The sequence below is a fragment of the Mangifera indica genome, chromosome 7 (assembly GCF_011075055.1).
Source record: "Mangifera indica cultivar Alphonso chromosome 7, CATAS_Mindica_2.1, whole genome shotgun sequence".
NCBI classification, from domain to species: Eukaryota; Viridiplantae; Streptophyta; class Magnoliopsida; order Sapindales; family Anacardiaceae; genus Mangifera; species Mangifera indica.
The window spans coordinates 11489124-11514992 of record NC_058143.1 but is presented as its reverse complement, the minus strand read 5'-3'; the positions used below and the strand labels follow the sequence as shown (position 1 = coordinate 11514992).

General features: G+C 32.2%; 4 protein-coding genes and 1 non-coding gene across 5 annotated transcripts; 2 read left to right on the top strand and 3 right to left on the bottom strand.

The window, feature by feature from the left end:
- Positions 1-3439: 3439 nt before the first annotated feature.
- Positions 3440-3511, bottom strand: TRNAE-UUC. Its single transcript has one exon. It is a non-coding gene; the product is annotated as a tRNA-Glu (tRNA).
- Positions 3512-4425: 914 nt separating this feature from the next.
- Positions 4426-7073, bottom strand: LOC123221822 (molybdopterin synthase catalytic subunit). The gene is made up of 2 exons (XM_044644743.1): positions 6873-7073; positions 4426-5556 (listed from the first exon to the last, which is right to left on the bottom strand). Exon 2 carries the CDS (start codon positions 5459-5461, stop codon positions 4850-4852), a length of 612 nt encoding a protein of 203 aa, XP_044500678.1. The 5' UTR covers positions 5462-5556; positions 6873-7073; the 3' UTR covers positions 4426-4849.
- A 2616-nt stretch (positions 7074-9689) lies between these two features.
- LOC123221921 (protein TRIGALACTOSYLDIACYLGLYCEROL 3, chloroplastic-like) lies at positions 9690-14792 on the top strand. Its single transcript, XM_044644901.1, has 10 exons — positions 9690-10453; positions 11192-11320; positions 12373-12468; positions 12560-12637; positions 12730-12791; positions 12932-13007; positions 13421-13528; positions 13636-13811; positions 13892-13976; positions 14385-14792. The coding sequence occupies exons 1-10, from the start codon at positions 10238-10240 to the stop codon at positions 14421-14423; spliced, it is 1065 nt and encodes a 354-aa protein (XP_044500836.1). The 5' UTR covers positions 9690-10237; the 3' UTR covers positions 14424-14792.
- Positions 14793-17401: 2609 nt separating this feature from the next.
- On the top strand, positions 17402-19363 carry LOC123220345. Its single transcript, XM_044642537.1, has 3 exons — positions 17402-17545; positions 18866-19028; positions 19160-19363. Exons 2-3 carry the CDS (start codon positions 18867-18869, stop codon positions 19205-19207), a joined length of 210 nt encoding a protein of 69 aa, XP_044498472.1. The 5' UTR covers positions 17402-17545; position 18866; the 3' UTR covers positions 19208-19363.
- Positions 19364-19975: 612 nt separating this feature from the next.
- LOC123220344 lies at positions 19976-22622 on the bottom strand. Its single transcript, XM_044642536.1, has 3 exons — positions 22466-22622; positions 20339-20501; positions 19976-20208 (listed from the first exon to the last, which is right to left on the bottom strand). The coding sequence occupies exons 2-3, from the start codon at positions 20498-20500 to the stop codon at positions 20161-20163; spliced, it is 210 nt and encodes a 69-aa protein (XP_044498471.1). The 5' UTR covers position 20501; positions 22466-22622; the 3' UTR covers positions 19976-20160.
- Between the last annotated feature and the right edge of the window lie 3247 nt (positions 22623-25869).

The following is a 25869-nucleotide window of genomic DNA, read 5'->3' as shown; positions in this document are numbered from 1 at the left end:
AAAACAAAAACCAAACACAATTCTATTGGCTTTTGAGAGACGGAAATCTCTCTGTAATTTGTTTAGCTTTAGAGAGGCTAGACACTTTCTGCTTTCATTGGCTAATGAGAATCCAACTCTCTCCTTAATCAGCCAAAGACTGCCCATACAAAACCCCATTTTTTATTTTCTTCTTCCTTTAAAAATCCCTCTCTTATAGTTTCCCATTACCACCTTTCTAAGTGCTCATATATTCCACTTTTATTCTTGTCCATAATTGCCTCCATAAACTGCCTTCATGACTTATCATCATTTCACAATTGCTCACTTCCTACCTATATGTGATTCCTAATGGATTCTTTTTCATAACGAGTGTTGGTTGCATTTACAGCCAAGTAAGGATGCAAAATTTTTTCAATAATTTTTTATTAACTTTTATCCCACTAAAATCAAACTTTCATACAATATCAATTTTTGTACTGGTTATTGGTCTGTATTCTTATCATTTTGTTCATAATTTTCTTATGCCTAGAATCACTTGCATATATTCTGATTTATCTGTAATTCTGAATGAGTATTCCTTGGATATGCTGATACGCACTATGTCTCCTCCTTGTACGGATCTATCCTTCCTTTATTTATAACATATTAATTTAAACTAAAAACTTCTTCAAGACTCAAAAAATTGTATGAGAAGAGGACATAATTACCTAGAAGGTGTTGAAGAATTGCTTTTTGATTTAAAACAAAACGGCTATGAGATGCATGCCTTCACTAATTATCCTATTTGGTAAAGTGAACTGAGTTTTTACTAAACACTTTTGGAGGGTCTTTTTGACCAACCTAAGCACCGAAAAAAGAAAGACCGATCTCTTTCTTTTAATATATATGGTAATACATAATAGTCATTGCTTAGAATTTCTGTTCACATTGATGTTAGTAGAAAGAGCATCTCACACATGCTGTATTTCTTTCGCAGAGTGTCCATCTGTTGGTTTAAAGACATTGTGTGGTTGTAAATTATTGCCTCAATATATAGCTTAAATACCTTTTGTATCCATAATTCCATACAAAAAATAAGCAATTTCTTCTTTGTCTTCTAAATCAACTCTGCATCCAGTGAGATGTATCAGTTATTTTTTTATATGTTTGTAAGATGCATGAGAGCTAAAACTTCCCAAATTGGAAGTGATGAAAACATTTATCAAAAAGGTTGGCAGTTAGATGGAGGAAGCTTTAGGCTTTAGCTAAGTAGTGCACATAACCCACTTCACTAAACCAATTCATTGCCTTTCAATATATAAGTATATGATACACTTATTTGTGTTGTTTCGTTATAGTTGAAACTATATTTACTATTGTTTACTCATTTCTCTTGATGGTAATCTGAAAACAAATCCAAAGCTTCAGTTTCATTAATAAAACTATGAGCTCTAAAATTTCAATGTTGTGCCTTGAGTTTTTTTGAAGGCAGATCTTTTAACAGTTGATGACCCATCATTTTCATGAAAATTTGTTTTAGCTGGTACTGGTTTTTGTACAAATAAATATTCTTGTGATCATAAAAGCACATACTGCTGTGCTACTGCTTGTGGGAATGAATTAGGGCTGAGAGTTGTTGTGACCCATAATTTGCTGGGCAGTTAAGCCATGTAAGTTGAACAATGGTCATTTACTGTTTGGGATATCATTATGGCATCAAACAGTGACTGATGATGTAAAGGGTTTCTCGATGAAATTATACTACAATAGCTCATTGAGCTATACAGCTCTTCCAAACTAGAGGGTAGCCAGTTTTTCTTGGGTTGATCTCTTTCTTTCAGATTATATCAGTGGTGCTAAGAAAGTATCTTGTATTATCAGCATGACATTCTCCTTTTCCAGTTAAGAAGTTAATGTTCTTTCTGAATGCCATCTGGGTGTTTTAGGGAGTCTTCTACTGCAAACAATAATTGTTCACAGGAGGAGGATATCTCTCGTGGACATCAGCATAGCCTGGTCCATTTGGGCAGTAATGTTTTCGTCATGTTTCAGGAAAGAGGAATCCTGATCCTGATTTTCACCTAGTAGTTGTGAGACAAAGTTTGATCCCAGACTGTATCTTCATTGATGTCAGGTATGCTTGTAATTGTTATATATTGAATAATTAATCCGACAAAATCTTAATTTCTTGTATGAATCACATACGTGTCTTTTATTCTGGTTGTAACATGCTTCGGCCTGCCAAAAGTGTGGGCCAAGATTGTCACTTGGCATGTTAATAGCTTATTTTAAAACTCCCCCTTTTGTAAAATCTCCACGAAAATTATCTATCCAAATTATAGTAATTTCTAGTAATCTAACTTCTTGAAGACATCCATGTTACCACTTACCATATTGAATCTTGAAAGTTGACTAGAATTGCCTACTTAATCGGCTTAAATTGCATGTTTTATTGAAAGAGGCTGGGTTTGTAACGTTTGTTTTAATCTCCTACAATTTGTGCTTCACTTCGTTATTTAATTTATAATAAAATTACGTGTATTTATTTTAAATATATAAATAAATATAGATTTTATATGTGTTATCATAAAATTAAATAATTTTGAATTAAAAAAAGTAATACTCAATCATACGGAGATACATATAAATGTGCATCTATTTATATACTCAAAATAAATATTTATGGTATTATTCTTTCAATAATTTTAAGTATTTAAACAAGGTTTGATCAAGGATCTAAATTAATAAAGCTCTCTCCGATATCGTTTTATCAATGAATTAGCATTAAGTCTATGAGTAACATTATATATACAAATAAATTATACAAACTTTTATGTACAATTTGATGTTATAGATTTTAAAGTGAGATAAAAAATAAATAATAAGGTAAGCATATGTGTATAATGAGGTAAACAGTAAAGTAAAAAGTGAATAGTTACATCATCTAATTACCAACTATTACCTTAGTTTATATAATTTATTTGTATATATAATTTTATTTTAAGTCAACTAATATAATGCCTTTGAAAACTATATAAATTCATTAATTATTACCATTAAAAGTATAATAAAACTCGCATATATAAAAGAAATAAATGCCATATTTATGTAAGAGTTTCAAAAATTAAATTGTTATCTCAAACTCAATAAAATTATATTCATAATTTTATATATAAATAATAATATATTATCATATTATATGAGTATTATTTTTATCTTTAATTTTTAACTATTCATTCATATAATAATACTTTATTATTTATATACATAATACTATTCTTTCAAAATACATACACATTGATTGGAACTTGTAACGAATTTTATTTAAAAACTTTTTTGAATTGATTTTAAATTAAAAATAAAACATAAAATTATACTTATTTAAATTGCTGGTCTTGTGTCAAATGCTGTATAGATTGGCAAATTGACATACATTAATTAAAATGTACACATTAGACAGAACTACAAATAAAAGGAATTCCGTTGCCGGGAATCGAACCCGGGTCTCCTGGGTGAAAGCCAGATATCCTAACCGCTGGACGACAACGGATTACAGTTGTTTTTCTCCTAAATCTCTTTATAATGTTAAAATATTTTATCAATGCACTACAACTTACAGATCTGCCATGCCAGTCTTACATCAGCTCAATTCACAAACTCCAGACTCCCATGCCTTTCTTATCAATCATCTTCATTTTTTTTTCAATATAACAGCGAAATACCTTGTTTCAGATATTGAGTCCTTTATAGTATGTTGGACGACGGATGTTTAAAATGTTGAAATCTCCATAAACCTTAATTTGGTAGATTGAAAAGTAAAATTTTGGATTATCTTCCGCAATAATATCAATTAAAAAAAATTAGTTTTACAGTAATTAACTAACGAGGGTTTTTTCTACTATGTAACTGAAAATTTTCCCGGGATATTAATGTGATGCTATATGACACCTTTCCTACACAGTGGACGCTTAAGTATTTGCCTCTGCTCGATTGCTTTGCCCTCAAGCGAGCACCATCAAGTAAATAACCAAAAAGGGTTCAAAATTGGCAGAATTCCTATTTCCCACCTAAAATAAAGTAATTTCTTCAAATACATTTACATAGATCAACAGATGTATGCAGAAAAATGAGAAGCATTCTCCATTCAAATGAAATAACTAAAACATCCTTTCTTCATGGTGAGAAGAGGAATCACAATAATTTCTATATCGAGAGCTTAACCAAGAGAGACCAATCTTGCATCCAAGAATCAAACTTATCTTTTCCAGGGGCGTAATTTCTAGAATCTGTATTTGTTTCCATTGAAAATTTGGCAGAGCTTTCCAGGGTATGATTAATCTAGATCTGGTTCAAACTATTTCAACTACGCATTTAGTATTGATATTTTTCTTCACATCACCTTCATGCATTTTCTAATCAACCTATTCTTCATTTGGATTCACCACAAAATAACATCAAATGCTATTTAGCTAGAATACACATTTATTTAGCTAGAATACTCATCAAACGCTATAGTAGTGATATTGTACAAGGACAATCATTCCCAAATTTTATTTTGCATAGCACAGCCACAACCTATAGGGCACAACAGATTGAGGAATATGAAAGACTATCACAAAGCTTTTTGGTGGTTTATCTTGAAATAAGTGATCAAGAAGGGACTGCTTTGTGTGGAAAGATGGTAAAAGAACCTGGCAACCTGAAACATGTAAAAGTTCATGATGCCAGACAGGTTGAAGGCAATGTCTCCTAAAGGTATGTTGAATTAATATGTTGTTATATGGGTGTGTTTATTAACAACTATTACGCCATAGTGTACAAATAAAAAGTAATGACAATCAAAGCTGCAATTCGAGGAATTTTCCTCTTACCCAGTTTCAACAGTTTCTTACTTGTTGATGCTGATATCACCCATTTCTTTGTCATCCACCTTGACCTTTGCCCTACAACAGGTCTTTCCATTATGTGCCTTTACCTGAACTTCTCCTCTGCCGCAAATGCCATCCTTCTTCCCCAGCTCTAACCTCCTCTCTTTAAATTCTGAATTCTCCTTCCAAACTTCTCCATTAGTATACACTTCCTTCTTCCATATAGGAACAGATGCCTTCAACTCATCAATCAAAAACTTACAAGCATCCAGGGCATCAGCACGATGAACAGCTGAGACAGCTATGAAGACACTTGTTTCCCCCACTGGAACAGTGCCTAGTCGATGTACAACTGCAATGGAGTGGAGATTCCAGGATGATCTAGCTGATGAACAGATAGATTTGATGCAGCGTATTGCCATTGGTACATAGGCTTCGTACCTTAGCTCCACAACTGTTTTCCCCTCAAAGGTGTCCCGTGTTGTACCTGAAAATGTTGCTATGGCTCCGGCTTGTGGAGCACTGACATAGGTTATGTACTTGGCCATATCAATCGGGTTATTTCCGTCTAAAATTTCAACCAGATTATTCTCTTCACCAGCCATACTTTTACAGTCTTTTGAGAATACCATGCACCGTAATATTTTTGCAACTTGTATAACAAGGATATCACGTTGGTTCCATTCTCTAGATGCTAAAACAATGCCACTTGAAGTAAAATGATATACTGTCAGCAAAAATATAGCATAAAATCTATGTCAGTTTTCACAATCAGTGGACAGTGATCATTCAACTTTTAAAAATCAAGAAATTTCTTAAACATTTAGCAGTTCATTGTTACACTTAGTAATGACATATTACTCATATAATGTCAAAACTAGTATTAAAAAAATTCATTATTAAAAGCTCCAGCTGAAGCTTCACCATATGTTTTTTTTTCTTTTTTCCTTTTTTTTAACTGGTTAGAAAGAGAGGTCATAGAAATCTACTCCAGGAGCTCTCTTTCAATAAAGCTTTCTAATTAAGAGTAAATTCATGTGGTATTGCAAAGAAACAATGCTGATTTATCATCAAGATAAAAGCTAATATCTAAAAAAATAATAATAAAATTCTAAAATTTATCTTATGAAATTTATATCTCCCAACGAGAGCTATAGATTCCACTTCTACAACCAAACAAGATAATACTTCACAGCCAAAAAAAAAAAAGAAGAAACAGGCCAAGATTTGAGGACAATAATCCCAACCAAAATCAATACTCAATAACGGAAAGCCAATATAAGATAATGAAGTAACAGAAGGAAGGGTTTTAATAATCCATTATTCTTGGAATACATGGAAAAATGAAACTAAATAAAAACTCCCCTAATTTCATTCAGTAGTGGGAGTATTCCTCGAATCAACACATTACTTATATATACATTTTCAATAATCCATTGATCCTAGGAACACCCTGAAAAATGAAACAAAGGCTCGCTTAATTTTATTCAGTATTTCAAGAATTCATAGAATCAACTAAATTACTTATATAATTTTTTCTAAACATCCCGGATATTCTCATAATCAACAAAAATGAAAATATTCTTACTTCTATTCAACAACAACGCAAACATGCTTGCTTCTACCAGGTATTACATATCCTCAGAGAGAATTTTTATCTCTAATGTCACCATACTAATCACACAAGCCTCAACCAAATTTCCCACAAACAATGATGAACTAAAACAATAATCGACGAAATCCCACCTCAGAAGAACCCTCAAAAGCTCATTAATAAACACAGTTTAATTCAACTGAACCAATACTACCGCAATTTAAATTAAAATCAATACAAATTAACCAGTAAAGCACGATTCAGCAAGATCAAAATAAAGACAACTTTAAAACTAAACACTGTTGAAATTGAATCATCGCAAGTGTCACGAGCTAGCATAGCATTATCAAAAAGGCACCAAAATCATTCGCTTCAAAACAACAAGAAACTGATAGTTCAAAAAGACGAGAAAAAGATGATGAAGAATCAAGAAGTTGACTTTGATTTACCGGAAGAGGAAAAAGTTCACTCCAGTTAAATGGATTTCTGGATTTGGATGCACCAGCAATCCATTATATATAAACCAAACGTTGGCCCCGCTGAGATTGGCATTAAATTATATTTATTGATGACCTTTTGAGGGTTCTTCTGAAACCCTAAACGCAAATTATCCTGATTCAATGATAACGACTAAATATATTCAATAAAAAAAAAAATTTTTATCAATCAATTTATTTATCTATATAATTATTTTTTAAAATTAAATTAAATTAAACAACCTAAATTCATATACTCAAAGCAAAAATCTCAACATTATTTATATAAAGTCGAAATACACACTTCAAAAGTACTGTTCACCTGAGGCACTGATTGATAGGGCTGGATCCGAGCCGAGCCAAGCTCGGCTCGGTTGAGCCCGAAACGAGTTTGGCTTGGCTGAGCTCGAACCGAGCTCGAACTGACTCGAGTTGGCTCGGTAGATTTTTTTTTAAATTTTTATACAAAACGACGTCGTTTTGATTAATATATATTCGGCTCGGTCAAGCTCGAAACGAGCTTGGCTTGGTTGAGCTCGAACCGAGCTCGATCTGACTTGAGTTGGCTCGGTAGATTTTTTTTTTTAAATTTTTATACAAAACAACGTCGTTTTGATTAATATATATTAAAAACGAGTCAAGCCAAACCAAGTCAAACGCGAGCCCGAAACGAGCCGACCTTAGCCGAGCTCGAGTCAAACTAGAGCCGCCCATATATGAACCGAGCCGAGCTCAGCTCGGCTCGAATCTAACCCTACTGATTGAGATAGTAATGGGGAGGGGTGAGGAGAAAGTCTCAATCCTCATTCCTGTATATCAATCTCTATTTTCAATTTGTTCTAGTTATAAAAATAATAAAAATTTCTCATTTTCTTTCTATAAGGAAAAATTCACTTTTCATTCTCTCTTTATACGCACAGAAAAAAATCTTTTTTTTATATCAACGAGGAAAATTTTTTTTTCCGTATTCTTTAAACACAACATAAATATATTAAATAATAAAATAAAATTAAAACCAACTTACTATTTCGAAGATCACAAATATCATTTATTAACCATTTTAATATGCACAACAAAAATCGAAATAAATTTGAAAAACATAAATAATATAAAATTATAAATATATGTTAGTATTTTTAATAAATATATTAATATAAAATGATGAAAATACGTGTTGGGTGGGGAGAGGACATAGTATCCCTGTTCTCAACCCGTCCATGATTGAAAAGATTTTTTCATCCTCGCCCTTTTCTCTGATACCTCTTCTGTGTTTTTATAAAGAAATTTTCTTACTGTTAGAATTGAGAAGGGTTGAAATCCTTAAATTTGAGTCAAAATTGTTATCTTTAGGTTCTGTTCACCCAAGTTGCTTTTTGAAAATTAAATTAATTATCCAAAAATAATGTCTAAAACAACAATTATCAAATCTACACTTATTTTAATATAAAACTCAATAAACTCATCCAAAACACTTAATGTATAATCAATTGTACAAATCTAAAAACCCCAACCTAAAAACCAATTAAATTTTCTTTCAATCGAATAAATCTCAATATCAAAATGCATAAAATATGGTATGTTTTATTCATTTTGGTGTTGAAATTTATGCGATTGGAAGGAGATTTGTTGGCTTTTAGGTTAAAGTTTTTAGATTTAGACCATTGATTATATAAGTTAATTCTTAAGTCTTTTAGATAAATTTGTTGTGGAGTTTTGTATTAGAATTAGTGTAAATTTGATTATTATTGTTTTGGTCATATTATTTTAGGATAACTAATTTAATTTCCCAAAAAACAAATTGGGTGAACAATACAATTAAGATAAACAGTATCTTATTAGGGTGTATTTTGCGTTTGTATAAATAATGTTGGGCAATTTTGAATTGGACAAAAGACTATTTCTCATCCAAGTTTTAGCTGAAATTCAAAAGCATACCTACGATAGTTGAAAAGCTCAAACTCTCACCTTCAACCCAACTTCTATTAACTTTTTCGGTTAAAATAAGAGGTAAAATGGTATTTTACTATTTATATTAAAAAGTTATAAATTTTATTACTTTCCCTCAGGGTTTAAAAACTAACATTTTACCCATACTTAAAGTTTTTGAATTTTGAAAAGCAACATTTTCACCCTCAAACCTACGGTTTTCACATTTTTCAAAATGTAATCACCCCCTAAAACTTTTAAAAACAGTAATCTCATCCCCACTCTTCAACTTCAGTTTTTTGACCCCTTCCGATGTCATCTCTAGCCTCTTCCTTCTCTTGGTGCATCAAAAACTATGCAATGAAGAGATCTCTGTCTCTTCGTCGCACGGTTTTTGATGCATTGGGAGAGGAAAGAGGTCAAAGATGATATCGGAAGGGATTCGAAAGCTGAAATTGAAGAGTTGGGGTGAGATTGCTCTTTTGAAAGTTTTGGGAGGTAACTACAGTTTGAAAAATATGAAAACCCTAAGTTTATGGTTGAAAATGTTACTTTTCAAAGTTTAAAAACATTAGGTAAGGGTAAAAACTTTAGTTTCTAAAATCTCAAAATTTATAAATTTTTATATAAACAGTAAAATGATCATTTTACCTCTCATTTTAATAAAAAAAGTTTACAAAAGTTAGACTATAAGTAAGAGTTTAGGTTTTTTAATTATTGTTGGTGTACTTTTGCGTTTCAGCTCAAAATTGGGTGGGTAAAAGTTCTTCGGCCTTTTAGATTCAAGCATATGAATTTTGGTATTTTAATTTTTTTTTTAAAACTTTGTACGTGGAAAATCATTTAGGCAAACCTTGAATGGAGCAACGTCATTTTGGGGTCCTTTATCCGGTGCGCATCTCCATCACAAATTCGACAAGATTGTAAAACGTTCAATCTCTCAACAAAGTTTTTCTTTAGCTGATAGTCGCACATGAAAAATATGCTAAATTTCTAAAACTAGATATAGATAGCCGACCATTTGTAGGAGGAACTTTCAATGTAAGTTTCTCTAGGACCGAGAGTCAGATCGCCAAACCACGCACCCACCAACCAACCCACAGAACCAAAAGCCCACACGTTCTTCTTCTTATTCAATAAACATAATTGATAATCTCCGCTTGACTATTATTATTATTTTGGTACTGAATTCATATAGAAGAATCCTCAGCTTCAATTCTTCTTCCTTCAAATGAAAAATTTCCATAGATTTTCATGATTTGTACGCCTTTTTTCCATCTGGGTATGCTTCAGAACCAGAAGTTTTCAATACCCAGAAGATGAATCGTTCTCCAAAACAGTTTAGCTGATGAAATTTCATTGAATTTGTTTTATTGGAATCTTATCTGGGCCTGCTTTAAAAACGCCCTAAAATGTTCGTCTCTCTATCTTCAACCGGCTCATGGTTGTTACCTCTTGCTACAAGCAATGGGAGTTCTAATAGATCCTCTAGATTTGTTGTTTCGAGTGGTAAAGGAATGAGTTTGTTTTATAGTAAGCCGAACAAGGAACAGAAGAAAGTTGTTTGTGCTTGTGTGGCGACTCCAAGGAACTTGGGAAGTGATGAATTGTCTTCTGCTAAATTCAATGTAATTCATTCTCTGTTTTTGTTCATGGGGTGTTTGAAATTTAATTTTGTGTGCATATGTAGAGTCTAAGTTGCTTAAATTTGGTAGCTTAAGGTTAGTTTAATGGGCATTTATATGTTAACTTGAGTGTAATGGTAGTTTGATTAATCAACATTGAATTTCATGAGGTTATGATTGTGTTTTGCTTTGTTTTCATTTGAAATTAATTTTTTATTGGTTGTTTACTGTTATTATATCACGGTTTCACGGTTTTAAGTTGGTTAAAGTTTGATAGGCTTAAGTTTAGTTTAATGGGTACTTACCAAATTGCTTTAGCTATTGGTAGTTAGATCATTTAGATTATTGTTTTTTTACTGATTACGGACACATTGAATTTGCTGCATATTGTGCTCGTGTTTTGCTTTGCTTTCATTGGGGAAGCAACTGCATTTTTGTTAATAATTCTTGTAATATAGTGTTTTCAAATTGTTTAAAGCTTTCTGTTTGGGTTTCACACTCACTTTACCTTTGTGATGATGTTAGTCCATTTCATTGAGTTTAGTCCGAATTTATGTAAAGTGTATTCTATTAGTTTTAGAATCTTTTTGTTTCTTGTTTTTCTCTTGTAATTATTGAAATATCAGGAATTCATTGATTGAATGCTAGAGTCTGTTTAGGATATATTCCTTTGTGATTTTTTTCTGGGTATTTAATTTGGATCTGCCTTTTTATTGTGGCTTAAATGAATTATTTCTTCAGGATTCACTGAATTCAGAGAATTTAAACACCTTGTGGGAGCCTGGGGATGATTGTGAGGTTCTTATCGAGTGCCGAAATGTCTACAAGTCATTTGGAGAAAAGCATATATTGAGAGGTGTGAGCTTCAAGGTGAATTTTGTTTTGATAAAATGCTGGACTGTGTGCACATGCGATGCTTGTAGTAATTATTTATTTGGGTAGAAACAAAATTATAAAATATAAATTTTTATGTGCCTGTGTATTTTTTTATCAAGATGCATTGGTTTCCAAATTGTCATTCTCTACTGTCTCTTTCTGTTGGTTGGTTATGAATCTATTCCATTGCAATAAATATCTAGGAAACATGCTATGGAAGAATAGCTTGCAAGAACGAAGTTGAAATTGAAGTTAAGTTTGACATGGAATTTATACCATTAGAAAAGATGATGTTAAGAAGAGTATAAAGTGAAAAAATGATACATTTTAGATTGAGTGTTTAGTTATAACCATTCTTATCCCTGTTTGTTATTGTATCTCCCCATTTAAATTAGTTTTCCTTGTACCTTGAGGTCACTTTCTTTTAACCTAATCAGCCTTGGCATTACATTAGATTAAAGGCCCATATGCTTTAGATTCCTAATAGTGAGTGAGCCTGGTAGTAAATGTTTATGCAAAGATGAATAAGAATCCAGTTCTATATGACAATAAAAGAACAACTGAACATTCAGTGAGGTAAAAGAGGAAGATAGTGGCCTTTTGTGGTATAAGGTTCAACTTTATGCGTTACTTTGGGCATTTTTTCAAAATAGTTTGAAGATTCATCTTTTTTCTGTATCAGTGTTAGTGTTAAGTAGTCTTAGGTATTTTTTTCCTTTTGGTGTGTCTGTCTGTATACACTGGGGAGAGGATGGTATTTGTGAGTCATAGACATGTGAGTTTGGATTGTCATAGTATAGGATGGATGCCAGCGTAAAATTTGTCTTCTCTACGATTTACTTTCTCATACTTGTGTCTTCTATTTTGAAATTTTATTTAGTTTCTTTTCAATAAAATAATAATAATAGTAATCCTGTTTTATTCTTCTTTTTATGATCATGGTTTAGTTTGTCTTTGGTAGTTCCCTCAACAACAGCACTGATTATGTTGCTTCTCTCTTCTCCCTTTCTGAAAATAGTCATCAGTTTGTGTTTCCTGTTGGACAGATTAGACACGGCGAAGCTGTTGGAATAATTGGGCCTTCTGGCACTGGCAAATCTACTATTCTGAAGATTATGGCTGGACTACTTTCTCCGGACAAGGTAAATAATTGCAGCTGGTTTTATTTATTTATTATTATTATTATTTTTTTGGATTTTCCAAGGTAATATGTCTTGATCATCTGATGGGCAGGGAGAGGTTTATATTCGAGGTAGAAAGAGAGCTGGTTTGATCAGTGATGAGGAGATATCTGGTCTTCGAATTGGATTGGTGAATATCATGTTAGCTTATATATACCCTCAATTCCTTTGTGGTTATCTATTTCTAATTATCTTTTAATATGCATTTACTTCTTGCAACAGGTGTTCCAAAGCGCAGCTCTTTTTGATTCATTGACTGTTCGTGAAAATGTTGGTTTCCTTTTGTAAGAAACAATCTAGATACCTACTGAAATTATATACTCGTTTTCTGTTTTAACGCCATGGAGTTGGCACTTATAATTGCCACTGTAATGGTATTTCTGAAGAAAATAGCTTGAGTTACTTCCTTTTTTGATGATTATAGATATGAAAATTCAAGAATGCCTGAAGATCAAATTTCAGAGCTCGTGAAGGAAAATTTGGCGGCGGTTGGATTAAAAGTAAGATTAAAATATTTTTTTTTCTGGCTAAATAGAATTAGATGGTCTTCATGTTTCCCAAAATTCATAAACTTTTTTTTGTTGAGGATGATGACACTCCATTAAATTACATGAATGCAGGGATTGAATTGATATTGTGTTCCATATTCTATGTTGTTTTGCAAGATTAAGAATTGAAGCATAGCAGTTTAAAAAGTTGGTTGTGGATTTGTTGGTGTCTGTTTCTATAGCATTTTAGCGAGTGAAACTTGAATGCACAAGAAATTTCTGATAACTTTATCCTTTTTTTTTGGCAACTTTGAAGATCCGTTAGCATTATAACACTATTTGCCAATTTTTACCTCTCCACCTCCCACTAGCCTTTGCAATTGTGCCAGCCTTTATTGTAAGTTCTGACAGAATCTTGTGTTCAGGGAGTTGAGGATCGATTGCCATCTGAGTTGTCTGGTGGAATGAAGAAAAGAGTTGCTTTAGCTCGGTCTATTATTTTTGATACCACAAAGGAGTCAATCGAACCTGAGGTATGTAGAATGCCTGAATAATTCTTTTCATACTAACTTTTTCTTAAGGAACTTCTGCATCAATAGTTAAGGGATCGTTCCTGATAAATTATATCATTTCTGGGCAGGTTCTTTTGTACGATGAACCAACAGCTGGACTCGATCCTATTGCATCCACTGTAGTTGAAGATCTTATCCGTTCAGTTCATATGAAAGGTGAAAATGCAGTTGGGAAACCGGGGAATATTGCATCTTACGTGGTTGTTACTCACCAACATAGTACCATTAGAAGAGCGGTTGACAGGTGATGCTTTGTCCAATATTGTGTTCATGTAGCTAATTATGCAATATTGCATTATCTGCTAACGAAGTTAATTTGTATAGGTTGATATTTCTCCATGAGGGTAAAATTGTTTGGCAAGGGATGACTGATGAATTCACAACATCAGACAATCCAATTGTCCGACAGGTAATGACTCTTTTTGTTGTGTTTCATGAATTCCATGTACTGGTTTTCAGAATTTAGTCTTAAAGATCTTTTTCTGGCCTATTCAATATTGTTGTGCAAAACTGTTTTCATAATGAAAGCAAGGATTGAATTTTCTTTTTTAGTGAAAAATTTTTGGATAAATGAAATATGTTTTATGGGTTTAGATATTGAAATGAATTTACACAAGGATGAAAACAGTCTAAAACCATTTCCTCATTTCCTTCACAAAACATTGAAGAATATGTTGTTCCCCCTACATATCACACACACACTCTTTAATAAACGCACAAGACAACACATCGATGATATCATAATTGACAATTTGCACTTGCCATTTTATTTTACAACTTCAATTATGATTCAAATCCCTCTTTTCCTTGTCAACAGTTTGCTTCAGGGAGCCTTGAAGGACCCATAAGATACTAAGGCATACGCTACCATGATGTGTTTGTGATGATGAAACATGGCTTAAGAGATTAGTTTACTTCAGAGGAGTTTCCAGATAGGTATGTCAGCATTTTGTCAGTCTCTGCTGGAAATTTTGCCATCCTTGCTGCTTCTGAAGCTTTTAATAAAGTTTTTCTTGCCTCCATGAGCGAGTTCATTTGTCAATTCATAGTTTCCCTTGACGGGGACTGACAGATTTGAGATCTGTATTATGATAGTTCATTGTTTTTAAATTTAGTGAATTTTGTGAATCTGGCTACGGTTTCAGCCTCATTCTAGGAACTGAAAACTCATTGTTGAAAGAGTTGTATACTAATTGTTATTTCAATCAGAAGGGAAAATTATCAATTTTTTTTTTTTACATAGTGGGTTATTACATTACCTTAAATGGAAGAATGCAAATTCAGACATTAAAAATTAGTTGAACAAAATTGGAACAGGACCAACAGGTGATGGGTTTGTCTAGTTAGTTCGGATTGGGATTTTAACTTAAAATTTTTTACCACAGCAAGATAAATCATTATTGGCTCAAAGTCAAGCTATTGTGACATAAAATTACTATTCTGCTCCATAGATTACCCAAACGAAGGTCCAATTTCAAAATTCATATGGAACTAGCCCAAAGCATTGCAGAAGGAAATTAAATCCAACAAAACAAAACCATCCAGCCCACCACTCTGTCATTGCCCAGGAGATATCCTACAAGAGAAAACTAAGCTTATAAGAAATAGAAATGGGAATATACAATTGGAGAATTTTCATTCTCAATTTTCCTTGCATCAATTTTTTGTCTGAAGAATGTACTTTCTTGTTCTACCTGAACAAAAGAGAGTAACAGCACCAAGATAGAAGCTAACAAAAAAGCTTAAAGAGAACACCCAGATGGACATTGGTCCCTCTCCTATATCTTCTCTAAAACACTTTCTGGGCACTGTTTCAAGGCTTTTCCTGGTCGCACCGTTTACTGGAAGGATGACTCTTGTTTCTCAGGAACGAATCCGGAGAAACTGTTATACTACAAGTTCAGAAGCGTTAAATCTTTAAGGTGGAAATGTGTCCTCAACTCTGGCCTGTCAAAGAATTATGTGATAAATCATAAGTTCTCAAGCTTAACATCTTATCAAGACCTGGAACCTGACTATCGAGAAAATTGCATGATAGGTTCAGTATTTGAGACCTCGCAGCTCAAAGAGACCATCTGGAATCACTCCATGAAGCAAATTATCAGATAAATCTATTCCAACTGTTAAACATAGATCATAGTTAAAGTTTAACACATTAGTATCAGTGACAGCCACAGAAATGTTGATTGCCATACTGCTCATTGAAACAAATGGTTTTGAATCCAAACTTCTAGTAACATTATCATTGTTGAAATTTAAGCTCATACGAAAGTTATCATCTGGTATGTAGCCCGTGAATTTGTTGCTTGAGAAATCCATCATTTGAATTGCTCCAAATGAGAACAGCCAATTCAGAAGATTGCCGCTGAGTTTGTTTCATGTGATGAAGAGATACTTTGAGGTTTGACCATTTGGTTATTGCATCACTAAAACTTCTAGAGAGATTGTTTGGGCTGAAATCTAGAATCTCCAATGATTTCAAGCCTGCCAAAAGAAGCTTCCCCATAAACACAAGCCTCGGAGAAACCTCATACTTAAAGTGGTTAAACAACAAATCCATATGCCTCAAAGCTTGCAACGAAGCAATACAACCAGGTATTCCACCCAATATAGAATTATAATCCAATTTAAAAATACCTAGCGAAGACGCAGGAGCAGAGAAACAAGGCAAACTACCCTAAAATCTGTTAGACCCCAGATTGAGATAACTCAAACCCTGATAAAATTCATGAACATCACCCTCTAAATAATTGTTTCCAAGATCCAAATACTTCAAGTTAAGAAACCTCTAAGGCATTTCTCCTCTAAATGAATCAAAACTCATATCAAGTTTCTCCAAATTTGACGAAATTTTCCCAACCCACCAAGGGAAAACTCCTCCCAAACCTCTTTTACCATTCAAAATAAGTTTTTTCAAGTTCCTAAGCCTCGTCAATGTATCAGGCAAAAAACCAACAAAACCATTGTGACTAAGAAAAAAGTTTCTTGAGACCAGTCAATGAACCAAAACATAAAGGGATCCTACCACTCAAATTATTACTGGACAAAACCAAAACTTCAGGAAACAGAAGCTTGCACAAACTGGGATGAACTTGGTCTGAAAAGTTCATATTAGTCAAGTTCAAAGACACAACATGGATGCTCTGGCTCTCACAAGTGACATCAGTCCAGCTGGTACAGTTAGACCCAACCCAAGATGATAACCTCTGGTTATGGTCCTGAACCAGTGACCTAAACAACAGAAGTGAAGCTTTCTCTTGTACGTTAAGCCCAGGACACTGAGATGGGTATGAAGATAGCAAAATTAAGAACAAGTCTCTGCACAGATAAAGGGGCAAAGGCCAGTTGAGTTTCACGCTGTACAAGTGAAGTTGAGCTTAAAGTTCACAACTTAACATGCAAGTTTTGAGCTTTACATAGAGTAAAACGACTAATGGCGAAGAAAGCAAGGAAAAGAAGGCAGAGAAAGTAAAATATTAAGGCTTTATGGAAGTAATTCATATTTAATTCGATTATTAAATTTTAGTTATTCATTTTTAATTTTAGGAATATAAAACGTAAGTTTACCCTCCTCCTATATATCATTATATATTAAAAAATTAATTTTTTATATTATATATCAAATATTATATTATATTATTTAAAAAATAATAATAATAAATATAATTAATAAACAATCATTTTAAAAAATATCATACATCTTTAAAAATTTAAGATTTATTATATTATTATTATTTTAAAAATATATTAATTATATTAATAATATAAAACATATCATAAAATATCATATTAATTTAATATACAAAATTATACCAATTATTTTTTAAAAGGGGAGGCAACTGATTTTCTTCCCACGTAGAGACACTTCAGCTGCTTTTCAACTGTTTTCAGTCATCTCGTCTTCACTTCCTTCATCACCGTTCTGCAACGCCATCGTTGTCGCCGCCGTTCACCTAATTTTCAGTCTTAATCTCCAACGTAATTGTTTTCAATCATCTTATTTCATCTTCGCTCGATACATAGAATCACTTTTCTTTGCCTGTCAAGTAGAAATTTCAATCTCATCTGATTCGTCTCTCTATCAATTCACCCGCCTTTTCCTCTTTGGCATGCCAATATTTAAGAAATTACTTTTTAATGGACAGTGAAATGATTGTTATTTATGAACTTCATATAGCTTTTTCCTGTTTTGGGATTCTCACGTTTGACGGTGGCATCTGAGTTATCACTTCTCTCAAATTGAGTTTAGTTTTAGAACTTTCTTTGAACCTTGAATTTAAATGTGTTTTAACTACAACTGCTATGAAGAAAGTGTAGTTTCCAAAAATCATCAGCTTTCATGTCCTCACTGAATTAGTCTAGTCTGTATTCTGTTCTATGGGACTGAAACAGCAGGTTTTCGGGTGATTCTATATGGAAACGTGTCATAGAAATAGAGCAAAAATTAGTGATTATAAACAGCCATTCAGGGATTATATCTTTACTACCAGATAAGGTTTCAGATAAATGATTGGGATTTATGTAATAAGACAAATGTACATAGTATTGATTGTGCACGGAAAGAACTAAGTGGAGATGCTGACATTGAATTTCTTATAGCAATACAAAACTGAAATCGATAGCACCATTTTATTGTAAAGCAAAATACTAAATGGTGTATTCCACCTATATCACAATAAAAAAATTACTGATTCGTTCTAAGACTGTCATTCCCCAGTGATTTATGCTCCCATCTACATGAAGTAATGTTGTTGACCATGTCATACCACTTCACTACCGCTTGGTATCTATCCCTTATAATTTTTTTCGTCCTTCAACTGATGTTTGTTAATTCATGATTCATATGAACTCACACTACTTGGGCTTACCATGTCACTGTTTTGTATTTTCTCCCGTAAATTTTCTTTGTTTCATCATTAGACAACCATTACGCTTTTGAATCTTGTAATGAAGTATTTGTCTACAGTGTTAGTTAAATTGTCTCCTTTTTCCTTTTGTGATAATCATCCACTAAAATTCTCTCTTCATTGGATCTCAATGTAGGTATCATATGTAGTTGGTTCTTGTCTTTTTCTTCCAGCATTTATTATTTAGCTGAATATTTGCTTACTTCGTCTATGCTTAGTTAATGGCATTTTGTTGATTGCACTTGTTTCTTGGTCTAAAATAAGTGCATAATAAAGAATCACGATAAAAGTAGATGAATTATGTTGTTTGAATGATGTAGAGTGAGATTGTGATTGTTAGGGGTTTGAGAAGTGGGGGTTTAACAAGATTGATATAAACTTCTTATTGCAGGATGTCAGAAATTGAGCCACCCTTTAGACGAAGGGAAAAGCTTCTCGAGAAGCAGAAGTATTTCCAAAGCATCCACAAACACACATACCTGAAAGGACCAATGGATAAGATCACATCCGTTGCCATTCCACTAGCTTTGGCTGGCACTGCATTGTTTCTAATTGTAAGTGTGTTTTTTCTCTTTTGTAAAAGCCTTATTCTAGAATTTACTGTTTGTAATTTCTGTAGAAAAAGGACGTAAAACTATTATTTTTTGTGATTATGTAATTGTCTTGTATATATATATCTTTTCAGGGCCGAGGTATCTATAACATGTCACATGGAATTGGAAAGAAAGAATGAGGTAGCAGTTCTCTTCTGCTTTTGTTAGTGATCATAGTGTGTTTTCTCCCTTTTTTTTGTCTTGTGAATTATTGAGTTGATCTTGCAAACCATGCACATTTTTATGCAACATGATGATCCTTTATACCTCTGTTTGAAAGTGACACGGATTTGACATTTTTTGCATCAATGGTATTGGTATGTTGCTTTTAAGTTGTTTTTTTTTTTTTTTTTGGAATAATGTGTCTCTAACATTTCAGACATGCCATGTTGAAAAAAGAGGAACTGAGAAAGGCCAATTCCTGAGATTTAAGAATCAAATCCAGAACTTGCTCGCATAGATATCTAGTCGTTTTGGTTCTTTCTGGCACTGTTTCATCCTTCATTTCCCGAAAACACTTTCAGAAAACAGTTTCATCCTTCATTTCCATAGTTGAAACCACCATCTTCAAAAACCAAAACCGATCTTACAACTTAGCACATTCAAAAGATAAATGACAGGTTCTTCGCAGACAAAAAATCCAGTGGCTCCAATTCAGCCATTCTCCACAAATATAACTAGGTCAGGTCAGCAAATTTTGACCAGCAATTCTGGCCGGTGAGTTACTGATCATGACACATATGGTTACAAAGCTCTCTCTCCTCTATGTTTCTACCAAAATTCTTCACCTTTTTCTTCCTAAATCAGCACATTTTATATGTTTTCTGGCCTCCCCACGACAACCAGATTATATATCATAGGGAAGCAGATAATTTACCTACCACTAACTCAAACAGAATACTTGAAAATGCAGAATTAAAAAGAATCTGAATTATAATTCCAAAGGAAAAAAAAACAGTGTTTCAACTTCTATTCGGTTGTTGCCCTTATTGAGTGAAAACTTTTAAGACAAATAATTGTTCAAAGAACAAGAACACAAATTTAAATATTGGCTACACAATTATATAGCCCAGCAACAGAAAAGACGGCTACCTCATTCTTTCTTTCCAATCCCATGCGACATGTTATAGATACCTCGGCCCTGAAATAAAATAATATATAAAACAATTATTCACAAAAAAAAATTAATAGTTTTACGTCCTTTTTCTACAGAAATTACAAACTGTAAGTTCTAGAATAAGGCTTTTACAAAAGAGAAAAAACACACTTACAATTAGAAACAATGAAGTGCCAGCCAAAGCTAGTGGAATGGCAACGGATGTGATCTTATCCATTGGTCCTTTCAGGTATGTGTGTTTGTGGATGCTTTGGAAATACTTCTGCCTCTCAAAAAGCTTTTCCCTTGGTCTAAACGGTAACTCGGTTTCTGACATCCTGTATAATGAATCGTCAATCTTGTTAAACCGACTTCCCAAACCTCTAACAATCACAATTTCACTCCACCTCATTCTAAAATCATAAGATCCATCTGCTTTCATCATATTTCTTAATTATCAACAAAACGTTTTAAACCGAGTACACACAAAGTGTAACCAATGAATATATGTTCAGCTAATAACACATGCAAATAGAACACAAGAATAGAGAAGTTTTGTGGAAGACTTCCTACTACTCATTCCCGCATTACTCTTCCACCAAGGCCCCAATCTAAAGAGGTAAAAGATAGACAATTTAACAAGCATGGTACGCAAATATTTCATAACATAAAAAAATTTTGATCAAATTTTCAAATAGATCAGACAAAAAAAATTTTACAGTTGAAAAATAGTGATATAACAAGCACAATTAGTAATATGACTTCCAACATATTAGTGACAAACAAAAAAACAAAACATGTTCTAGTAATTTTGAGCAAAAACTTTTTTACCGTATGCATCTGAAATCATATTCTACAAGAACACCTGTTATGTGCTTTCTTAGAAAGCATGCCAAGTGTTTTATTATCCAGAAGGTATCATAAGGTAGTCCTAGTAGATTTCTGACCCTTTTTTCAAATAAATGCCATAACATATACAGAAATGAGCTTTTGAACATATCAAAAACTCTCCCAAATACAATTTTAGTGGTAAAAAAACTACAGAACTTGTTCTATCTATTTAACAGTGTTTGTCTAAAATCCACACAATCATGCTCAAAAGGGGTTTTAGGAGAAGCAACCTAATAGAAACTAAGAAATTGAGTTGTCAATCAACTAAAGTTTGAGTCTTTATCAGCAAATTAATTATTTAAAAAAGTCTCAGAAACGCTAAATTAGCAAACCAGACCTAATAAAATCACAAGTTATTCCATTGTAGCCACAAATATGATAATGTAAAAAAGAGTCATGGAGAACAAAGATTAGGTACCCTAATGACTTCAAAAAAGGTCCTAATTTGAAAATGAATATTATGATATTCTCTATTAGGAAAATCAATATATTAGTTAGCCACAACCACATCAGTGGTCGTAAGGTAAACATGAAGACATAAATATAATTTAAAAAACTGTAGTAAATGATTTCATATAGATTGTAGAATGAAATGCTTCCATGCTGATTCATATATACCAAAGCCTAAATTTTTTGTTTTATCCTTTTACCAAAAAAAAATATCCATGTTCATTAATGGAATTTTGTGATTTTTGGTTCCTTTGTGCTTAAAATGCTAATAATATTATAGACAAAGTTTTGGAAGTCTACTAAAATAGCCTTTTCGGGTGATTTAAATTGACCAAGAACAAAGTTTGATGAAAATTACAAGCCGTTAATCCAGAATGCTTACGCTATATCAGAAGAGCATACATGAGCACTTTGACACAGGAAAAATTATTAGATTATTCACATGTTTCACCCCAATACGACCAACCCAAATCACAAATAAGTAAACAAATTGAGTTCTAGTAACCTCATTCAAATTACCCCAAAAAAATGAAAAAGAAACTGCTATCCCAATTATAAAGGGTTTATTTATGAGATCTATTAATATTAATCGCCCCCAAATAGATTTGTTTTTACACTATTATAGGGGCTTTTGATGATATCAAGACAATTTGAAGCTTAGGGTTTCTGGAAATTACAGAAATTGTTTCCTAATTCCGCACAGCCGCTTAAACCAAACAAACAATCAATTAAAGATACAAAAATTTGAAGAAACAACTCAATAAACAATTAGAAATGATGATAATTGTAGCATTTCCATCACAATAAACAGACTATTAAACCCATCAAAGAGAGAAGATTCTCAGGATTTGCCCATGCTTCAAGGAAAACATAAATACAGATCGATTGCGTCATTAATTTGATGATTAAATTTTGACTCTATCAAAGGCTCGCATATAATCAAAGTAATTTGAACACTCACCTGCAATTCGAAGAAGATGGCTCAATCGAGCAAAAGCGCCGCCGCAGACTATACGATGATCGGCAATGTCGTTTTTCAAAACAGATCAGGGAAATCTGCGGAAGATTAATACATCGCCACTGCGTGAATCGCACGTGACAAGTAATTCAGTGGGTTAATTTCACGATTACCCCTAATGTTTTTTAGAAATTGGGGGTGATGTTGACTTTAGTTGCATTGCCTTTCATCCAACTGTGCATAAAAAATAGTTGAAAATAACATATTAAAAGAAAGAATAAGAGATGGTGTTTAGAAACAAATGATATTTTCGTTTTTAAAACTAAATGAATAATGGTTATTCAATTTCAATGTTTATTATAATTAAGATTGTCTAGAAAATTAATATTTTAGTTTTAATAATATTTTGAATATATTTTGGAAACATTATCTAATATAATATGATGTTATGTTATGTCTTAGCTTTTAACCATGTTTACATTCGTGTCTTATTATAAATTTAAGGCCAAAAGATTTGTTCCCACCCAAGGTTTAGTGTAAACCACCTCATATCCCTCACTTTTTAAAAACTCAAACTCATCTTTTTAATCTCTTTGTTTGAAACCATCTTTGTATTAGATGAAAATGAAATCATTTTCATCACAAATTGTCTTCGTCTGAGAAGAAAACACTCTGATAAAGACAATTTCGTTTTCGTTGAAGGAAATCAGTGTTATTAGTGGGTGGAAATAAGTAGATAGGAGCAGATAAGTCAAGAAGAGAGAGCCAACGCAACCAAAAAGTGCAAACTTCATTGTCTTCGGAAAAGGTTTCAAAACTCTAAGAGGAAATTATCATTTTTCAAAGTTTGGATAAAAGAAAATGGTTAGATTTCAAACTAAAAGGAGAAAATATAATAAAACTTTAGTTTTTAAAATTTTTTATTAAATAACGATTTTGCTTTTAATATTAATTGAGTTTTTTAACAAAATTTTGTTCATGGGTGAAAGTTTAAGTTTCGAAAGTTGGAGCGCATGAGTTTAAGATTACACTTAACCTCGGGTGGGAACAAGTTTTTTGGTCTAAATTTAAACAAAATTATGCAAACAAATACTGATATGTTACTACGTAATTAAATATTGTTTTATTTTTAATTTAAAATTACTCGATCGTATGATGATTTATTATTATTTATACATAAAATTATACACATAATTTTATTTTATAAATTTATATTTTTTAATATTGGATTCTCATTCATATGAATGTCTTTATCCATTCTTTTTAATTTGATTTTGCTATAAAATTGGTGCTAAAAAATTCATTTATTTTTTTTATAATTTACTCACTTATTGATTGAGAAGCATTTCAATATTTAATTAATAATATTATTATAAGCATATATTTATACAAAATAATAATAATAATACATAGAATGAGTTGACAGTGATACGAGAGAAATAATACATAGCATTATTCATAATAAAGAATTGTTATGTTTCGTGATATTTTATTATTTGATAGAAAATAGTAATTACCCTGTGTGGAAATCAACAAATGTGCCTGGAATTTGTGCTTATCCAATCTTGCCATAGTTTGTTAACATTGAAAGGATTACTTTATCCTTATTTGTAATGGTAAAAATTGGGGCCATAGGATAATTTTCCACCCAAAGTATGCTAATTTCTTGCTAATTTATCATGTTTTCTCCTGTTAATTGTAAAAATCTTATTTATCTACCTACATACGGTTAAAATTAATAATTTTAAAGGTAAAATTATTATTTTATCTATAATATTAAAAATAAACTTAAATTTTATTTTATTTTCTCCCTTAAACCCTAAAAACTAACAATTTTCCCTAACCTAAGTTTTCAAAAATAACATTTTTCCCTTTAAGGTTCCAAACTTTCAGATTTGAATTTTTCAATGACAACCAACAATCTCTAGGTGATGTTTCTTCCTCTTTGACATCTTCTCTTTTCGACCGTGCTCCTTCCTGTCCTCTTCGATGTCATCGTCGACCAAAATGACTTATCTTTGTCGAGACAAAGACGACGTCTTCGTTGATGATGATGTTGAGGAGGACAGAAAGGCGCATAATCGAAAGAAGTAGACGTCCAAGAGGAAGAAAAGTCGTCAGGAGATCGTCGGTTGTTATGAGAAAATTTAATCTGAAAGTTTGAAAACCGTAGAGGGAGAATGTTGTTTTTGAAAACTTGAGTCGGGGAAAAATTATTAGTTTTTAGGGTTTAAGGGGGGAAAATAATATAATTAACAAACTTAGTTAATTTTAACCATTTATAAATAAAGAAATGAGATTTTTAAAGTTAATAAGAAAAAACTTAAGAAATTCGTATACTTTGAAAGGGAATAAGTCCTTCGGCAAAAAATTGGAATTAAAGGTGGTGATTTGCGCTTGCTCTGGTGCAACCCACTGGCTCTAAGGCCTGTATAACAAGTCTTATAGATTAGATCAACCCATGAAAAATATGAGGCCCACAACTTAGCTTTATATATATAAAGTCGAGTTAAACTTTGCAGTAATAGGATGAACCATTAGTTTTAATAAAAAATAATTTTTTATATTATAATTATTAATTAATTAATTTTTTAATAATTATAAAAATAGTAATAAATTAGGAGATATTAATTAAAATAGGCAGCCGTTTTCCCGTCTAAACCTTTTTCGGTAACAAATTTGATGTTTTACCTTTTTAAGCAAATTGTTTTTTCATTCCGAAAACACCCCTCGTTTAATTTCTCAATCTTACCGTAGTATTTCGTAGATTAATTACCTACCTTCACATGAAATTTATTTTATAAAATCTACCTTTCACGTCGATTAATTGTCTACTTTTCTCAACCTTAACTATACGCATTAAGATTAATTTATCTGTAATGAATAAAATCTATAGATTGAAAAACAGATATACTACAAATTGAATAAAATCTATAGATTGAAAATGTTAATCTATGAATAAAATTGAAAAACATATTGAAAATCTATAGATCGAATAAAATTTATAAATAAAATCTACAAATTTTATAAAATTTATTTTATAAAATCTATAAATTTACAAAATAATTAAATTTAAAATTGATTGATATATATGAAAAATAATGGATATATCGAAAACGGTATATTTTTCTCAAAACGTTACGTTTTCTCAAAAGGGGTGTAGGAAAGTATTAAGGGGTGCGGGAAGGGAATGAAAATACAAACGATTGTATGAAAATACAAATGGGTTCGTGAAAATGTGAAGGATGCGACAATTGCTAAAAGGGTGCGTGGAGAGTGCGGCAATTTCTGAAAGGGTGCGTGGAGAGTGCAGCAATTGCTAGAAGGGTGCGTGGAGGGTGCAGCAATTTCTGAAAGGGTGTGGCAATTGTTGAAAGGGTGTGGCAATTTTTAAAAGGGTGCGTGGA

Coding starts and splice junctions, on each gene's coding strand:
- LOC123220344 (XM_044642536.1), bottom strand. CDS start 20,500: ATGTCAGAAACCGAGTTACCGTTTAGACCAAGGGAAAAGCTTTTTGAG. Junction 20,209..20,338: donor GCACTTCATTGTTTCTAATT/GTAAGTGTGTTT, acceptor ATTTTATTTCAG/GGCCGAGGTATCTATAACAT.
- LOC123221822 (XM_044644743.1), bottom strand. CDS start 5,461: ATGGTATTCTCAAAAGACTGTAAAAGTATGGCTGGTGAAGAGAATAAT.
- LOC123220345 (XM_044642537.1), top strand. CDS start 18,867: ATGTCAGAAATTGAGCCACCCTTTAGACGAAGGGAAAAGCTTCTCGAG. Junction 19,029..19,159: donor GCACTGCATTGTTTCTAATT/GTAAGTGTGTTT, acceptor ATATCTTTTCAG/GGCCGAGGTATCTATAACAT.
- LOC123221921 (XM_044644901.1), top strand. CDS start 10,238: ATGTTCGTCTCTCTATCTTCAACCGGCTCATGGTTGTTACCTCTTGCT. Junction 12,469..12,559: donor GACTACTTTCTCCGGACAAG/GTAAATAATTGC, acceptor TCTGATGGGCAG/GGAGAGGTTTATATTCGAGG. Junction 13,529..13,635: donor AGGAGTCAATCGAACCTGAG/GTATGTAGAATG, acceptor ATTTCTGGGCAG/GTTCTTTTGTACGATGAACC.